Genomic DNA, 18562 nt, shown 5'->3' with positions numbered 1-18562 from the left:
TGTGTGCGTGCATATGTGTGTGTGTGTGTGTGTGTATGTGTGTGTGTGTGTGTGTGTGTGTCTGACTGACCATCCTCTGGTAGGAACAGGGTTAGCGTCTTGCTCCGGACCCCTCCATCCCCCTGCACAGTGCTGGAGGTCATCCACACGGTGTAGTTAGTGCCCCCAGTCAGCCGTGTCAGAGTGTAGGAGAGGAGTGAATCAGGAGAGGCAGGTGCAGGTAAGTCTGAAACAGGAACCCTCTACAGAGAGAAAAAAAAAGTGTTAGGGTTACTTCTACACACTGAACTGGCCACTTAAACAAGAGCAAAATTTGTGCTTTACATACAGATGAGTGACAAATGAAAGGTAAAGCCAACATCAAGTGTCTTGTCAGTGACAGGAAGCGTCTGCATTTATTATGATTCTGCTTTCATTTATCCAGACTTGTTTTAAGAGAGGCACTGATTTTTTTTTTTTTTTTTGGCCACTAGGGGGCACCAGCACCTGCTATGAACTGTGAAATGTGTTAGCAATAGACTACAAGTTGTTAGTAGTATTAGTTGACTATATGCAAATACAGAGGACACAGGAGCAGCATTAGCATTCATTTGGTGTGTGTTTGTGTCCACCTGACAAATGTGAGACACCAACAAATGTCTGCTGCAGCTGGAAACAGAAACGCTGCGAGCCATGAAGCCAAAACAATGAGCTAAAAGTCACTAAAATGGGGGAGGGGAACTGCTGAGCTGTGTGATAATTCTCTGTGGGTACAATATTACAAATGACCCTCACATACAAGTTCTCAATTGAACTAATTATCGATATAAAATATTGATTAGTGCAGCTTTATTTTGTCACCTGCTTGTAAATTCTACATTTAGTGTATATGTCTCACCTGCTCAGTCACAGTGTTATTGTCAGAGTAGTAAATAGTGTAGTGTACAATGATTCCATTGGGCTCAGTGGGCGGGTGCCACAGCAAGGTGAAAGAGGAGGCAGTCACATTAGCAGCAGTCACATTCTGCGGGGGGTCAAATGGCTCTGAAAGCCAGACAGAAAGGATTTAGTTGAAAAGATATCTTCACACAGTGCGTGTTAAATAAATATTTTATGTGTGAGGATGATAAAGTTAGCTGTCAGAAACTCTTTTATCCAGCACCTGCATCTATGGTGGTAAAGCTGATGTAGATCAGCACGCCTCCATCTCCCAGTCGGGTCCAGCTGGAGACTGGAGGCATTGTAGCGACTCTCTGAGTCCACATTAATAACCACTGATGTCTCTGTCACATTCTGCCACAGCTCACTTGTTTCATTCCTAACAGAGAGGGTGATCGTTCATTTTAGCATCATGTTCTGTTTTCTTTTTAAACTTTTCTTTTCTTTAATATAATAAGTGTCAAAGCAGGGATAGTTGTGTTGATTTACAAACTTACCAAACTCTGACAACGTAGTAGAGGATGTCTGAATTGGCTTCAAGTGGTGGTTGCCATGACAATTCTACCTCATAGTCTGACAACTTTCTGGCATGGAGGTACTGAGGAGGTGTGTCTGGAGCTGAGATGCAGGAGAAGGACTTTCCAGTAACATAAAAACAGGATTATCTATCAATGCAGAAACTGAAATTCTGAGTGATTATTTAAAAACATATTTGGACTGGGCAGATCAGAAACTCAGAGAGGCTCCAATGAATGTGCCAGAGAGAAACAGAATATTGCCCTGAAATGAAAATTGGTTAGTTGTAATGACTCATTGTGCTTTTCAGTCCTGATGGGAGGCATGAGTGTCACGTGGGGATCTAATACCTGTGATGTAACAACATTAACATGTGCTGAAACAGAGAGATGTAACTGAAGAGGAAAAGACGAGAGGAAAGTCAGATTTAATCAGATGCCCTTCGAACTTGCCAGCCAGTCCTGATGTAACCGTGCAGCCTGCTGGAAGTGAAAACAAACCCTGCCCTTTCCTCCCTCCCCCGCCCGTCCCTCTCACCATCCTCCAGAGTGGTGATGTTGAGCGGCTCGCTGCTGTAGTTTCCGGGCCCGACGCATGTGTGTGCCTGCACCACGACGCGGTAGTGCGCGTACTTCCGCAGGTGCGTGATGTGGATGTAGTTGGTCGGGGAGGTGAGGTTCAGGTAGTGACTGGAATTCCAAAGCTCCAGGCTGTAGTGGGTGATGACCCCGTTAGGCAGCAGAGGAGGCTGCCAGGTCACATTCACCTCACTGGGACTGACCGACTCATAGGTGAGGCTGTACGGAGGACTGCCTGGGACTGGAGAGAGAACAATGAAGATGTACCTTTACTAAAATCTGAATGGTCGATATTGCTGCTAAAGGCTTTCATATATGTGCATTCATGTGGGTGGATACATCCATCAACACACCATCCTCTCCAGACAGGAGGTATAAAGTGTCTGACGTTTGGTTGCCGTGGCCGTAACGAGTGTACGCCCTCACTGACACGTTGTAGTAGGAGAATGGCTTCACGCCCATCAGAGTCACTCTGTTAGAAGAGGTGTTCATCAAATCAGAGTAGGATTCATTCTCATACAGGACCTCATAACGCTGGATCACCCCATTGGCTCTCTCTGGTGCAGACCAGGTCAGTGTGACAGTGGAGGGGCTGGTGTCTACCACAGTGAGGTTCTCTGGGGGGGAGTCAGGCTCTGTGGGTGAGATAGGCAAGAAAAATCCTGTAGACTGAACATGCAGAAAGTTGTAGTGCACAGTTTTAATTTCATTGTACTTCTTAGCCATGTAAGCAAGATCATTCTGTTGGTCCACTACTTTGGTCCTGAAATACTTCAACAGTTACTATTTACAGTCCTCAGAGGATGAACTGAAATACTTATGCTTTTAATTACAATAATTAAGTACCTTTAAAATTAATGATATACGTTAACCATCAGTTTCTGCTGATAATTAACAAATCTTAGCATGCTAACATGCTAAACTAAGATGGTGCACATGGTAAGAATTATACCCATTCATCATTTACATGTTTGCATTGTCATTGTGGGCATGTTACCATGCTGACACTAGCACTGCTGCAGACTCTTAGTCTTATTCATCCATGACAGTTTTACTGGCATTTTATTTTCTAGATTTGCTGTCTAACTTTTGTTACTTCTATCAGTGACCCAAAAAATTGTTTTGTTTACATGTAAAGTTTGTGTTCAGCACATACCATCCTCCAAGGTATGAACAAAGATGTCATCTTCCTCAGAAAGAGAGCTCTCTCCCACAACTGTAGATGCAGCCACACGTAGCTTATAACCAGTGTACTTATCCAAATCTATACATTAACAGGGAAGACAGATGTTTAGCAACAGGCCTGTGTTATTCTGATTTTAATCCCAGAGAAGATGAGTACTCCACCTGCTATCAAAATGCTGGTAGTGTTGGTAACCAACTTCAGGGCCTGGTTACTGTTTAGTTTGAGAACATAGACAGTATAATGTGTGATCCGTCCATTGGGGGAGAGTGGAGGGACCCAGCTGACTTCAATGGATGTGGAGCTGATGTTTTGATAGGACACTTCAAGCACTGAGGTAGGGACTAAAAGGCAATACAAGATGATTAAGATGATTGAAATTCTTAAACGATTTTGCACCTTTTAAAGTCCTTATAATACATTTTTGGTTGATGTTTTGAAATTAATAAGTACAAAAAGTGACAAGTGGCCACCCACCCTGCTCCCTGGTCTTCTCAGTTATATTTGAGGCAGGGCCCTCTCCCACTGTGGTGGAAGCAGTAACCCTGAATGTGTAGTCGGTGAAGGGATATAGATCTGACACCAGGTAAGACAACTCTTCAGACAAAACGTCCATCACCTCCTCTCTCACCGTTACACCTAAGGGATGCATACACACATACAATAGATGCATACACATGATGTATGTACTGGATTTATAAGCGCTGGAACAGTTAAAAATCTTTGTATCAAGGGCTGCAGGAAATTAAGAGAAGTGTTTGGGGTTAGCGCTCTCCTACCAGTAGTCCCAGAAGCTGCTGCACTGCGAGTTGAAAAGTGTCCCGTAATCGATGCATCACGAGTTGACAAGTGGACCTGGCTTGAGGTCAGGGCCAAAGGGGAGAGATCTGAGGTCATATCGCCAGCATGTGACTGCTTTGTCAGCCAGGGTGGAAGTGTAGTAGGTGGCACAGAAGTAAGAGAAAGAGCACTGGTCCCAAAAACTGAAGAGTCAGATGACTGACTGACTGTGCTGTCAGAGTATGAGGCGTGACTGGTGCTGGGCTTCTCAGTGACCATGGGGTCAACTGTAACCGGTTGGACATCTGTGTTGGCGATATGGTCAGGGCTAATAAGTGCAGACTGTGTGAAGCTGGAATCAGTCATGCTGTTGGGCTGAGTGCGTTCAGAAACAGTGGCTGTGAAAGTTGGCGGAGACGTGACCAAACTGAGCTCAACAGCTCTCTTGCGCCGCCCTGGGCTGTTATGGACATCAGGGGGAAGTGTCGCATCTTGGTACAAATCAGTTGTATTCTGAAGAAAAAGAATATACTTATGAAATACTCTGAGGGTAGTTTTTCATGTTGTCTGGCTGGGCGCAGTGTAAAGCAGTGATCGTCAATCCCTTTGGCTCATCAAACTCTTAAAGCAATGTCTACTTGAACCAGTAGAAACAGACAGCTGCTTAGAGCTTGCACTCAGCTGTTGTAGAGAAAGTACTGTTAAACTTAAAGATAATTTGTGAGATTGTAGTTGTGTTTTTGTTTTTGATCACATCATATTATTATAAAAGAATTATCATACCAACTAAAAAATAATAAGAGTTTAGTCAACACCTTTGTGAAATAGACTATTTTAACTGTGCGTTTTCTTGGAGGGCCATTGTAATTGAATATACAGATTTTCATGCAACACTTACACCAAAAATACATAGCTATACATAGCTGTAACATCTGACTTACCATTTCTGCAGTGAGGGTGATGTCCTGCAGCAGAGTTTCATCTACCAGGACCTGCAATCTGTACTGGGTGATGGGACCATTGGGCTGAGCGGGGCTTCTCCAACTCACTCGGATTGAAACTGAATCCTCAGCTATAGCCACCAGGTCCTGTACTGCACTGGGTGCTAATCACACAAACATACAAACAGAGGCAGTCAGGGTTAGACACAGAGGTGCCAAAATTTCTGTACTTGTGTGATCTCATGTGCTGTCATGTGCAGTGTTCTCACCTTCAGCAGGTGTAATTACATCTTCCTCCGCTGCCGGACCCACTTCCCCAGCCGCCCTGGCTCGGACAGCCATCCTGTACCTTGTGTATGGGGTCAGACTGGTAAAAGCAAACCGCATGTCTCCTGTGCTGTTCTCGTACAGATATCCTGAGATGAAGAAGAAATAGAAAAAATATTTGGATTTCTATCAGAGTCTGAGTTTGTTTATGTGTGTTCCTCAGAGAATAACAACTAACCTGTAGGTCCGTAAAGGTAAAGCGTGTAGGTGAATTTTCCTGTGATAATGTTGGGTGAGTTCCAGGACACAGAAATAGATCTTGACGTCATATTCAGTACAGAGAAGTTTTGTGGCGGGTCCTCTGGGGCTGCCATACACAAACACACAGAAATGTTATTTTTCAGTCTAATGCACAAATTAAACACTACAGCCTTGTTAGCTTCTTTCTCCACACCTGACTCTGGCATGCGGACCATAGTAGAGGCTATCTGTCCCTCTCCATCAGAAGTGAAGGCAGACACTTCGAATAAATAGGCAGTGTAGGGTCGCAGCTGATCAACTCCCACCGATATGGGCACACTCCAGGAAGCTGCAGGGGGCACGGCTGAGAGGGTGATGGGTGGAGAGGATGCAGTTATCTCCAGTGGACTCAAAGTCGCCCGAGACAGGATATCAGCTGCATCCTAGACACACAAAATTAAACAGGACGTACACAGAGGGTAAAATATGAGGGAAAAAAATGAAAGTCCTAGCCTTATGTTGCACAGATGGTCAGCCTTGAGCCTTAGCAGCATTTATAATCTTGACAGAGAGTACAGAAACAGAACATTTCACAGTAAAAGTACAGTCAGGAAGGCAGACAGAGGTGAGAAGATAATGCAGTACAGTACATTGCAGTGAGGCAGCGCTACAGTCATGATGTCCTCTGCGTTGACCTCCAGGATACGGACCATCTGCCCCGTACGAGCGTATTTCGCCTTGACGGCAAATTTTGTGATGAGGCCGTTGATGCGATGCGGCAGGAACCAGGTGACCATGACAAAGGTGTGGTTGTGGGCAAATGCTGTCAGGTTGGTGACCAGGCCAGGGGCTGCAGGAGATGCACACGAATGCACACACACAGGTACATACAATACCCTTATTTTAGACTTGTGTGGAGACTGTGTGTGTGTGTGTGTGTGTGTGTGTACTCACAAGACTCAGCAGTCTTTATGTATAAGGATTTGCTGAATGCTCCTATTCCAGCTTGAGACTTGGCTGCTACCTACAGACAGACACAGGGAGAAATGGAGCGAGAGAGTTGGTATATATAATCAGTAATTCACATTCTTGTCAGTAGGGCAGTCGTCAGATCCCGATGAGGTACTAATGTCAGACAATGGTTAGCAACACTCAGTTAGAGGTGATTCAGTGATTTCCAGTAACACATACACAATATGGATACAACATTATACACCAGGTATGTTAACAGCATGTAAACAGAGTCACCTGAGGCAGTGTGAATGGTTACTTTGCCTCTGAACTGCTGACCACATTTTAAGATTTTTTCAGCTATTCAAATAGAATAAATCAATATGAATGAAAAATGCATTAATAATGAAGTGAAAATGAAATTGCAGTCTAACTCTTAATCAGGCTAATGGCAAATTCATGGACAATAATAAATGTCATCCCTGAAAACTATCTTGAAATATCCATCTTCAGCTTTAATTTATCATATTTTTTATACTGGAGCACTGTGAATAATACTGGATACTTGATGAAAACACCACCTTATCAAGAAAGAGGAAAAATAGTTTCATTTTGAGCTTCACTTCCAAGCATGTCTTATTTTGTTGTGTCATGTCTTAAGAGCATTTCATAATGCCAGTAATTGAAGAAAACTGTCAGCATACAGAGGAACATGTACAGTCTAATGCAAAACAGCAGGTATATTATATAGTACAATGAAAACCAATATGATACGAAAGCGCAGCAGAAAAATTACCATAGAGTTTAATCAATGCCTCTTGGAATTGTGCTTTTCTAGCTTCACATAGGTAATTGCTCTCTCAGGGCTACTGTAATGGATTAAATTATACAAGAGTGAGATTTTGCCCTTCCTCTGAATATCACCAAAATTGAAGTTTGGAGGTTTGAATGAATTCATTCCCCCTGACTGAGGAATGTTCCCAAAACAAATCACTTTGTTTAGTAGAATCACCTCATTTGTTTAGAGAAATATCTGTCACTGTGGCAGATCACTAGAAATTAAGGATTCGTTAATAGACAAAATTGCTGATTAATGTTAAGATCTGTTGTAGTGTGTTTGTCAGTATGCACTTTTTTTCCTGCTGAGGTATAAACACTATGGATAGAATACTTAAGTGAACACCATGAATAAAAAACTTGTATGCTGGATGTGTGGGTTAGAGAAGAAACAGAAAGAGTTCAGCTCTCTGCAGGGTTTAGTGGGCCAACACACTCACAGGTGAAGTCAGTAATGTGATACATGCACACACACTCATAAGCCCACAAACACACACACACACACACACACACACACACACACACACAAAAAAAACACTATGCGGAGGTATAATCACTATGTGTGTCAGTCTCACAGAGTCCATTGGTATGAAGGTCATTGTGGGTTAATGAATTCTGAAAACTAATAAGCACGATCACATTCAAGCTCAGTGACAACAGACAGTGGAAAGAGCCGTGGCTGATCCATAGATCTGTTTACCTGATTAATAATGCAATCAGGATCAATTACCGGTATTCAGTCAGATCAAGAGAATAGTCTCGTCCTGAGGGATCTGTTTTAGATAGCTACAGCCACATGACGACACAGGAGGATGATTTTCAGGAATATGTTAAGAGATACACAAAGACTGTTGTATCTTCTAAACATAATTATTCCACTAAATATAAACATATCCAACAGTAATATCTATGGGACTTAATCTTGGTTATGTGACGTCCTGACCTTTCTTTTTTGTTTTTGTTTCATACGAGCTCACCAAAGGAAATAATCAACTGCAATGTAATGGAAATAAAATTTGATACATGAATCGTGTATCCTACCTGAATGTGGTATGTAGAACCTGAAGTGAAGTCATTGAGCAGGGTCTCTGGTATGTCCAGGTTCTTGGTCACATGTGTGAAGGCGTTATCAGGGTAGGGACATACCTCCTTGTACCTTATAAGAGAGAGAGAGAAAAAAAATCTATGATTATTTATGATCATCCCCACTCACAGTATATATTTATGAACAGGCTGGATGAAGGAGTAAAACATGTACTTTCCATCAGATTCAGATACAAAATACCAGTGGTAGTAAGTGAGACAGTAGAGTTCTTGAGAGAAGGTACCGTAAATGTACTCCACTATATTTTAGAAAGAAATATTGAACTACATTACAATACATTCATCTGACAGCTAAGAAATCTGTCATGTCAAGTCATGTTAGACTAGAGCTGAGTCTTTAAAGGGTTACTTTTTCATACACAGTGAAAAGGAGCTGCTAATACTGTGGAAATAGTTCAACCTGTTTCCAATGCAAATCAGCTTGTCTCAAGAATTTTCTAAAATCTGCTTTTTTATAATTCTAGTTCATTAACCTGCTTTATTCTTTCTTGTTTCAGGAAACACACACTTGTTTGAACAACATTTCTTAAACAAGCTGGTTTAAACTAGGAACATGTTAAAATGTTCTTAATGTAGTATTGCATCAGGCCCTGAATACTTTTTCCTACCCCTGAAAAATGTACATGAAGTCTTAGTTTTTGTAAAACGACTATGCACATAGAGGCTGTTCCGTTGTTGGAGACAATGAAAATAATGCTCCTTCAAATGTTGAATTTTACATGCACAACCTATGTAAACACAGCTTTTCAAGAAAACAACAAAGAACTACCTGATGATATATCCATCAATATTGTTGCCATCAGGCATGGTCCAGGAGAGCAGAATACCATTAGAGCCTACGGCCTCTCCCTCTAGGCCTGTAGGTGGACCAGGAACTGCAGGTGAAGAGGAGAAGTGGGTGAAGGAGAGGAGAGGAGAGGAGAGGAGAGAGTCAGCTGATTTTGTTGAGTTAGCTAAATATACAGCTGTGCAAACATATAAGTGTGTTTACTATCAGTACTCCAGCCAACTGGTGTCTCAGTGGGCTGAAGCATATTTCTCATGTTTTATCTAATCCCATCTTTTCAGTTTGCTGTGTAAAATACCATCAGTAAGCAGACATTTGGATAAAATCTTTTTTAATAAAAACAACCTCTGTACACCAGAACTCAACAGGACACAGTAGCAGTCATTTGAAGAATAGTGTTGTTGTCTGTGTTGGGCTGATCCTCTTTGCATGCGTGTGTGTGTGTGTGTGTGTGTGTGTGTGTGTGTTTGTGTGTGGGTCTGTGTGTGTGTGTTTTAGGCCGAACTCTGATGAATAAGGCCTCACACAGCAGTGGCATTTCACTGACATTCACTGCAGGCCCATTCATCCTGCGGTTCAAAAGCTCTGGCTTAAGTTACCTAAAAGGAATTAAACAGGGAAGAGAGTATACCCACCCACCACACACACACACACACACACACACACACACACACACCAGCACAGACGCATCGACTGTACTAATTCTTTTACCTGTATGTGCTATACAGGGGCTGAATTAAACAGCAGAGGGCAGACAAGAACCTGATGCCACTTTACTTTAACACCCAAAAACAAAACCCACATGGACAACAACAGCAAACAGTGTGTGCACGTGCACGTCTCACCACTCTCATTGGTATCGATCATGCGGCTAACTCCAGGGCCGATGTTGGTAGAGGAGGCTGTTGTGACTGTGACAGTGTACTGTGTCCCCGGACTGACACTGACCACATCAGCCTGTGAAAACAGCAAGACACAGACACCTGGTCACAACGCACATACACACCTAAAAGGCGCTCAGCAGTGTGTTATTTTGGTTTATGCTGTAGCCTAATAAAGTGTCTCCAAAACTCAATTTGAAGAAGAACCATCTGTTAAAGCTGTATGAAGGTGGGTGGATGACAGCTTGTTCCTGCCTGTTTGCATCTTTCTATGTTTGTGTCTGTGAAACAGATGAACAGTGTTGCCTGTGTTGTAGTCTTTTAGCTTTTGTGTGTGTTGCAACCAGTGCTTGCAACTATGACACCAGCATGTTGAGTGGCAAAATGTCACAGTAACACCTTATGCTACCTCCCAGAAATATGACAGACAGACATGGCAGTTTTTTTTTTTTTTTACACCTGTGTGTGCATGCCGTCGACACAAACTGTATATCTGAATTGCAAGAAGTCAGAGCTGTAAGTATGTATTTATCATCTGTATAATCTAAGTGTGCTAACATCTGTGCGCACAGCAATGTTAGATCTAGAGAGTTGAATTCTTACCTGTGAGCGTACGTGTCCCAGGCAGAGTGTGAGCAGCAGGATGAGAGAGAAGAAGGCCATGCTGGGTAGCAGAGTTAGCTTTAGTTTAGTCACAGTGGGTTAGAAGGCCTCGCCAGGAGAGCTGTATCCAGTATTAGTGCACGAACACTAGCAGTGGTCTACAGGTAATCCACTGAGCTTGAACAGGAGTGACTCTGAGTCTAGAGGCTGGTTAGTGGCATGAGTAAAAGGTCACAGGGTTAGTTGTCCAGGCACTGGATAATAACAGGTCTTGATGTATTCCAAAAATTTTAGCAGTTAGCCAAGAAGGGCAGTGGGGTCCTTTCATTAGCACAAGGCTAACACTCTCCCTCTGGTCCTCTCTTGCTCTCTGGGGAGAGCTGCTTAACCAAATGAATGATTCAGGGTTGAGCTCATGAGGCCAACTTAATAAATAATGAGATCTATTACTCAACTCTGTGCTCTGTGTGCTCTCTCTATGTGTGTGTGTGTATGTGTGGTGATGTTGTGTGTAAGGTTACATTTTAGGGGGTATCTGACACCTGGCTAGCCGGGGAGAGCAGGTATGGGGCGGTACTTGGTTGAATGGGAGGAGAGATAATGCATGTATATTTTTGTGCATCCTTGTGCATTAAGTATCATTACTCAGCTAGAAATCTAGAGGTTTTGCAGTGTCACACTTCTTCCTTTACTGCTCTTGCAATTATGGTATTTACATGAAACCTACTGTCTTGCTGTCCAAGTGTATCCATTGGGTTTATTAGTGAGTATGTACACAGTATGTACCTGAATGTAACCGTTGTGTCCAGGGTGCACTGTGACTTCTCCCTGCTTAGGTAGCAGGCTCACTTGGTAATGATCCACACACCCCACTGCCTGCTCCCAGCGAAGTGAGAACGCATGTGCGGACACATTCACGACATGCACTCCTTGCACACGGGATGGCACTCATGAGGGACAAGAAAGGGAGAAACAGAGTTAGAGAGGTGGAGAAAGTCTGTAATTTCACAAAGAGGCTGATCAGGCCAGGTGATAATAATGTGTACCTGTGGTTACAGTCAGGAAGGCAGCGCTCCCCGCTGTCACTCCTCTCACTCTCTCGGCGCTCACATTGTAGCTGCAGCCATCGGCCAGCCCTGTAACCACGGCGACCCGCTCCTCCTTGGGTATGGTGAGCGTGTTTGTGAGTGAGACGTTGGCCACAATGACTCTGTGGAAGTCAAACTCTCCAAACGCATCGTCCCAGCTCACAGAGACACAGGAGGAGTTCACATAGCCCAAGTGGAGGCTGCATAGTCCTGCAGGGCCTGGGAAACAGTGATTGTGATTTTACAGTTGCAGTTTTCATAATTTAGGCCACAATTAAAACATTTTTTATGTGTGTGTTATGAGGTATGAAGTAGCACCAACAGCTTGTTTTATCCTTACAGATCAGTGTGGAAATAACGTACATTTAGGCCTGTGTGTTTTTCTGTGCGTCTCTCTTACGTGTGCTGAACTCTCTGTGGACCGTCTGACTGGTGTCTGAGCCCAGCACACTCTGAATGTTGACACCATAGTCTGACCCTGGAATCAAATCCCTGATCTCATAACTCGTGCTCTGGACAAACACCTCAATCCATGATTTCCTGTCCACTGACAGCAAGCCAAAAACAAGCTGAGAAAAAACACAAAAACAAAATAAATTCTCAGTCTTTATTGGGGCTTTTCTTTCGATTTGAATATGACAGTGAAAACTTTTTTTTTGGTTAACCAACCCTGCAAGTCTACCAGTGTCTCTCATTTCTTTCTGTTAATGTGGGTTTTGTATTGTGCACGCATGTAATGTGCTTGGTCATTCCTCCTGGCTGTTGCTCTACGGAGGTTATGCATCTTTAAAGAGTTGGTAACTGAATCTGCAGTGTGCTAACAACAGTTGCTAAGTAACCAACAGGTGTGTGCAGAACCTGACGCAAGTGGCCTTTTTTGTCCTTGAAGAAAAAAACATCGTGAGTAATATGTGTGTAAGACAAATGATAAAGATGCACGTCATTACACACATCTGTATATGCCTCTGAAAAGATACATTAGTACACAAGTCTTACCTTGTAGCCCTCCACCTGTCCTGGTGGTGGTCTCCAGGTGACAAACACAGATGTCACTACCTGCTCTGAAAGAGCCACTTCCTGTGGTACCTCTGGGACTGAAGATAAGACTCCCATTACCATCTATTGATGCACAATCATCATGCAGTCATCATCATCAGTCACACACAAGAGAAAACAGTGATTTTTTAAAAATACTCTACCATTATACATTTTGGACCAGTAGAGATACTGGGGGCAAACGAGTACTGAGATCCAAAAAAAATCAAAATTTTGCACTGTTCATCAGCACTAAAAGCAAAAATTGAAACCAAAAACACAAATCCATCATTTCCTTTTTGGCTGGTCTGTCTATGCTTCGAAGTTTTCCAATCTCTATTTTGAAAATCCTTTTTTTCATACTGCCATCCTACTCTGACACAATATTATTATAAAATGTTATCAGTTGAATGAAGACTCAAACCAAATGCAGATAAAAACAATTTCCTGTCTCTCATGGTTTACATTGGAACCTGCATTCCTTACAGAAACCTGTATTCTTTTTCATAATTTGACATTCCTAATATAATGTATTTTCTGAATCTGTAATTGCCTATTTCTGCTCTCCTGACTATTCATTTCCTGCTACATTAATTTTCTAATCCAAATCATTTTCTTTCTATCTCTCTCTCCCACACACAAATGTGGGCACACATACAACAAATAGTGGATGCAGCATTTGGTACCTCATATGTCTCATAAACTTACTAGTATGGAGGATTATAGTAGCAGGTTTACTCTTCCTTTCCCCGCTTGAGCAAATCACATCAATTGTATATTGGCTTCCAGGAGCAAGGCCTTCAAAGCTGTAAGATCTGTGAACACACACAGCTCTAGCAGTCAGTGTTTTTATGCACGAAGACTGAAAAGGCCATGCTGTAACCAGCCGTTGCCATAAAAGAAAGCTTGGATCAGATGATTATAATTCCAGTCTCATAAAATTGTCACAATCTGTGCGCTGGCTGACAAGAGTGAGACCGACCTGGGCTCCTGTTGAGAAATGATCAGCTCTTGATTGGATGTCCTGTTTTTGATTGACAGGACGAGTGCGCTCATCACTCCCCTGGCTATACCCCAGCTAATGTATATGGATGATGTGGTTTTATTGATGAGAAACACCTCGACTGGGCTGGGAGCTGGCACATAAAGAAAAGAATGCACGTGCTGTAGTTATCAGAAATGAAAGACTGAGTGATGTGTGCACATGTATGTGTGTGTGTGTGTGTGTGTGTGTGTGTGTGTGTATGTTCACCTGCAGTGATGTTGATGGTGACAGGGGAACTGTCTGTGAAGGACTCCTTCTCTGTTCGTACTGCAAAGTGGTAGAGTCTGCCTGGAGTCAGACTAGAAAAGACTGCACTCTGAGTCAACACCTTCTGCACCTGTGGCACATAAATGAAACAGGAGAATAAGCTGATTAGGAGCCTTGTTATAATTCTTCCAGTGACAGCATTAATTATAGGGGAAGATACACTCATGCATACATTCAGTTTGATACATAGAGACATGCCATTTACTGTTCACCATGAGACCTAAAACTACAGGTGAAAACATTACTTTAAGAGGATTTTTGTTTGTTTACCATGCGTGAATGGTCACAGTTGAGGCACATGACCTCATAGCTGTGAGCCTGTCCATATGCAGGATCCCAAAGCAGCTCTATAGATGAATCTGTCACCACGCCCTCCCTCACTCTGCTGGGAGGGGCCAGACCTAAAATCACAAACCATATCCCACAACCCGTACTGTAATTATTCCTCTGACATACTGAAAATGCTAATTACCCTTGGTTGGGGATATTTTGAAATGTTTTATGTGATGATGCCTAATTAAACAGAATCATTACAGTAATCATAATATTAATGCAGATATCACACCCATTAAAAGTTAAAATAAATTGTAATATAACAGCAGAACAAAATAAAACCCATAAAAGTCTTTATATATTTGTTTTAAGAACAGACACTGACACTGTAAGTCTAAGATTTTATTGTAATTTAGGCACAAGGTTCAGCCACAACATGTTATATCTTGATTTTGCCTCGAAGGATCTGTCTGCTTTGAGATGCAAACTGGCATCAACAGATACAATATCAATCAAACAATATAATATCTGTCAGTTAATTTGGAGCCTGGCCGAAATGCTGTTGATTTTCATGACCATTAAATGTTGATTTACTGCAGAAAATCTTCAAATAAATACCAAAAAGGTATCCAGGGAGGTGATGCCAATTTTAGGGTGGATGAATTTAATATATCAGCTGTAATTTGCAGGACAGCAGAGATAACTCACTTGTTCTGATGGGGCGGGTGTAGTAAGGTGGTCCCGTCTGCTCCCGGCTGGTGCTGTGAACCCTGAGCTGGTACTCTGATCCTGGACTGAGGTTGCTAATAGTTACAACATGAACACCAGCAGGGAGGGAGTACCAGTCGCACGAATACCCACATAATCCCTTGCAAGCAGCATCACAGACTCCTGGACACACACACACTTTCACCCCATCAATCAGACCCAGCTGTGGCTGCTGAATGTACAGCTGTGCAGAGTTTGCACTCACTGAGAGAGGGACTGCTACCTCAACTGCATTTGGATCTGCACATACAGAGGGAAAAACTAGTGAGGGTAAAAGTGATGTCTACATTGTCAAAGGGGGCATTCTTGTTTCTCTTACCTGCGGTGTGTAGGACGGTGGTGCTCTGGCTCCTGTCCTCTCCCTTCAGTGCAGTCATTCCTACTTCATAAGTCTGACCTGGAGTATATGAGCCCAAATCAACACACATGGACTGATTTATCCAGAGTACCCCAGGACTGGATTGGTTAACCCACAGCGAAGAAGCAGCTCTGGGGTTCGTGAGTGGGTGGGCTGTGATATAATAACCATCTGGAGGGGCATCAGGTGGACTGGTCCAGCAGACCGTCAGATTTCCACTCGCACTCAACACCACCAGACCACTGGGGGCTTTCACTGCTGAGAGGCACAACAGCAGAATGTTACTGAGTCAAAGAGCATTTACAACGTTAGGTGACTGCAACAACTCATGCATAATTATGTTTGTGTGATTTTAGTTTGGACAATTACTGAACTTACGCTGTAAATTTGAAAACATCCCACATTCATAACAGAGAGACCAATTACTGTGACCAGTAACTGATTACAAGTGAATCTAGCAAATTTATTGTTAAAGCAAGGATCATACGAAACACACTTGGAAAACCAAATGAGTGCATTCAATCACATCAAGACAATTCAGTAAGTCAAAGACAAGTCTACTTACCCGTTCACTGGACTTTTGGAGTGGTTTTTGAGATGTTTAGCTGCTCCCCTGAGTGAGCTTTTGCACCTTGGGACTAGGTGGTGTGAATTCCCAGTACTAATAACATCAGATCCACAGCAAAACTGGTTTTACTTCACAATAAAAGGTGTGTCTAATTTCTAGTTCGTCCCAGAAATTAAAATTGTTTATATAAATTGCTTTGTTCTGTTTCGGTGTTCTGATATTGCGCATGCTCCCTGTCACACTGGTAAAGCTCACTGGGACAGTTGAGTAGAGCAGAGCCATCGTTAACGTTATTAGTAACGCCTGTGTCTTTCCTGCTATGACAAGTCAAAATGGCTGCTGTGGAACAGGCCTGTGACATGCTTATGTGACAGTGTTAGTAATAGTATTTGTAAATTAGTAAGAATTACACAAAATCTATGTAGATAGTTATTGACCTGACATGTATCATTAATAGGTGGAACATTTGAGGTTAAGTCTTTGCACTTTTGGGGGTCCCTCACTGTAAAAGGGGTCAGGCGCGTCCCCCCTTTCCCCCTTTTGTTGTTGTTCTCCATGGGAGAAGTAAATGTTACGGCCAAGGACGTGTTAGCTTCTCTGATCGTTAACGTGTCACATGCTAACATGTCCTTGTAATTTACTTTGTGTAGGGTCAAACATACTTGATCACAGCTGACCAGAGAATTTTGTTATACTTCCTCCTGTCAGCTAATAAACTCGTCCTGTGATATCCATGGTGTGGGCCTTCTTTGCTCAACACAACACAGGAAACCACCGGTTACACTTACCAGTCTGTACAGTCACAGGCGCCTGTCCACAGCTCTCTATCCCGTTCTGGGTGACTGTGTAAATTTCAACCATGTATTTCCTGTAAGACTCCAGCCCTCCAATCGCAGCTGTGTATGACCGCAACCCACTAGCCTCAGATGAGCTTGAGATGTTGGTCATTCCAACCATCCTCTCTTCTCTTGAAGACATGTCCACATAGCGAACAACAAATGACCATCCAGCCACGTACTTTGCATTTGGCAGCATCCAGTGAACACTAATCTGACTCACTGTAACAAGACCAATGGTGATGTTTTGAGGAGGCAGAGGTCCTGTAAGAAGGAGAACATAAACATTTGAAATTGTATTTATCAACAGAAGGTACAGTCATTTTGTTTGTTTGCTTTGTCTGTTTGTGTAACTTATGTGTGTGTGTGTGACCAGTTGCCAACAAACTCACTAGTGTATGCAGTTCGTGTCTGTCCCAAGCTCCATTTGGAGCCTGCAGGGTGAGAGGCTCGAAGGGTGAAAGAATAGACGCTCCCTGGAGACAAACCTGCTACAGTGACCCCTCTGGAAGAGAGGGAGATGGGGACTTTCACAATTTTTTCGACACTGCTCTGGCTCTGGATCCCTTTTTTGTCCTCGGCCATCCTGCCTGTGCCCTCTTCACTTTGCCCCAACTCGCCATTCGCCTCCTTCTGGTACTGGAGGAATATCTCATAAGATGAATGATCAAGGGAGTTCAAGGGTGAGAAGTCACTCCAAAGGAGCTCTACCTGTTGCTCTGTCACCTGAACCAGGTCGAAGGAGAATGAAGCAGGGACTCGAGGGGCTGTAAAAGGGAGGAGAAGCAGAGTAACATCATAACAATGTGAGGGGGAAATAAAGGATAGAAGTGCTCCTAAATTGAATGGTTTGAGTCAAGGCACTGATCATTTTTTTAAAGCTATTTCCTCAGAATTGTTAAATAATAGAATGTGATTTATTTGTGAAGGTGTATTGCATAGATTATTTACTCTGGTATTGACAGATGAAGGGTAAGGGGATGTTACAGAAGAATGGAGTGAGAAAGTATCCTGGTCCTGTGGCATTCTTCTGAAGGGCAAAACAGTCTGTCTGATTGGCTGGCAGTGATGTCATCACAGTGTCTGTCAGGTTATAGGACGAGCCATCAGACCAGAGAGGTTGGCCCTCCTCCTGTGGGGTGGCAGATCAGAGACATTATGGATTGTTTACACACATCAAAAAAAAATTTGAGAACATCCCCTTCCAGTGACGACATGCTTATCAAAACTTGAGTGATGGCTCGCATAGTTTTACTTTGGCACTGCCTAAAACAAAGTTTAAATACCATTGTGGTCTATGATTTTGTGACACAGAATGTAGCACGATACGTGAGGACCACACTGCAGGCCTTAGTATAGGCAGCCCAACAGAAAAATGTCATTTTGAGACATAGACCAATCTTGAAACATTTTATTAAATTGTATCTATAAGATCTGTATTTTCATAATCTATTTTAATCAATCAAAAAAGTATCCTACAAAAGGGAATTACCATTTTATACCTCACATGCAGTGTGTATCCACTATGATTAAAAAACTATTTTATCAAAACATATATTCAGAATTCTCCATAGATAAAACCTTTGTCATTTCCCTTTTTTTTTTAACAAATCGCCTCTTTTAATTACTCAGTGCTTCCTTATTCATTAAAATTCTCAAATGTAAATTATATATAGATATGCACATTGACAAAGAAAACAAAATCAAAGTAAAGGTAAAATTAATCAAAGTCAAAATG

The 18562-nt window shown here is 42.5% G+C and overlaps 1 protein-coding gene across 1 annotated transcript in view; it reads right to left on the bottom strand.

The window, feature by feature from the left end:
* Positions 1 to 17950, bottom strand: part of ptprq (protein tyrosine phosphatase receptor type Q) — a 32911-nt gene extending 14961 nt beyond the window's left edge. The window contains 33 exon segments of the mRNA XM_018663815.2: positions 71 to 242; positions 878 to 1023; positions 1142 to 1211; positions 1213 to 1297; positions 1416 to 1536; positions 1972 to 2253; positions 2366 to 2647; positions 3169 to 3276; positions 3360 to 3539; positions 3673 to 3834; positions 3975 to 4488; positions 4917 to 5080; positions 5186 to 5332; positions 5422 to 5550; positions 5638 to 5866; positions 6074 to 6273; positions 6378 to 6447; positions 8253 to 8367; positions 9085 to 9190; positions 9948 to 10059; positions 11373 to 11533; positions 11633 to 11893; positions 12075 to 12243; positions 12671 to 12768; positions 13418 to 13524; positions 13692 to 13845; positions 13962 to 14091; positions 14292 to 14422; positions 15003 to 15302; positions 15382 to 15678; positions 16777 to 17088; positions 17217 to 17591; positions 17776 to 17950. Of these exon segments, the coding sequence (XP_018519331.2) occupies positions 71 to 242; positions 878 to 1023; positions 1142 to 1211; positions 1213 to 1297; positions 1416 to 1536; positions 1972 to 2253; positions 2366 to 2647; positions 3169 to 3276; positions 3360 to 3539; positions 3673 to 3834; positions 3975 to 4488; positions 4917 to 5080; positions 5186 to 5332; positions 5422 to 5550; positions 5638 to 5866; positions 6074 to 6273; positions 6378 to 6447; positions 8253 to 8367; positions 9085 to 9190; positions 9948 to 10059; positions 11373 to 11533; positions 11633 to 11893; positions 12075 to 12243; positions 12671 to 12768; positions 13418 to 13524; positions 13692 to 13845; positions 13962 to 14091; positions 14292 to 14422; positions 15003 to 15302; positions 15382 to 15678; positions 16777 to 17088; positions 17217 to 17591; positions 17776 to 17899 (6013 nt within the window). The 5' untranslated portion in view covers positions 17900 to 17950.
* Between the last annotated feature and the right edge of the window lie 612 nt (positions 17951 to 18562).

Source organism: Lates calcarifer, linkage group LG10, assembly GCF_001640805.2.
Source record: "Lates calcarifer isolate ASB-BC8 linkage group LG10, TLL_Latcal_v3, whole genome shotgun sequence".
In the NCBI taxonomy this organism is placed as follows: domain Eukaryota; kingdom Metazoa; phylum Chordata; class Actinopteri; family Centropomidae; genus Lates; species Lates calcarifer.
This window is presented reverse-complemented; position numbering and strand designations above follow the sequence as displayed.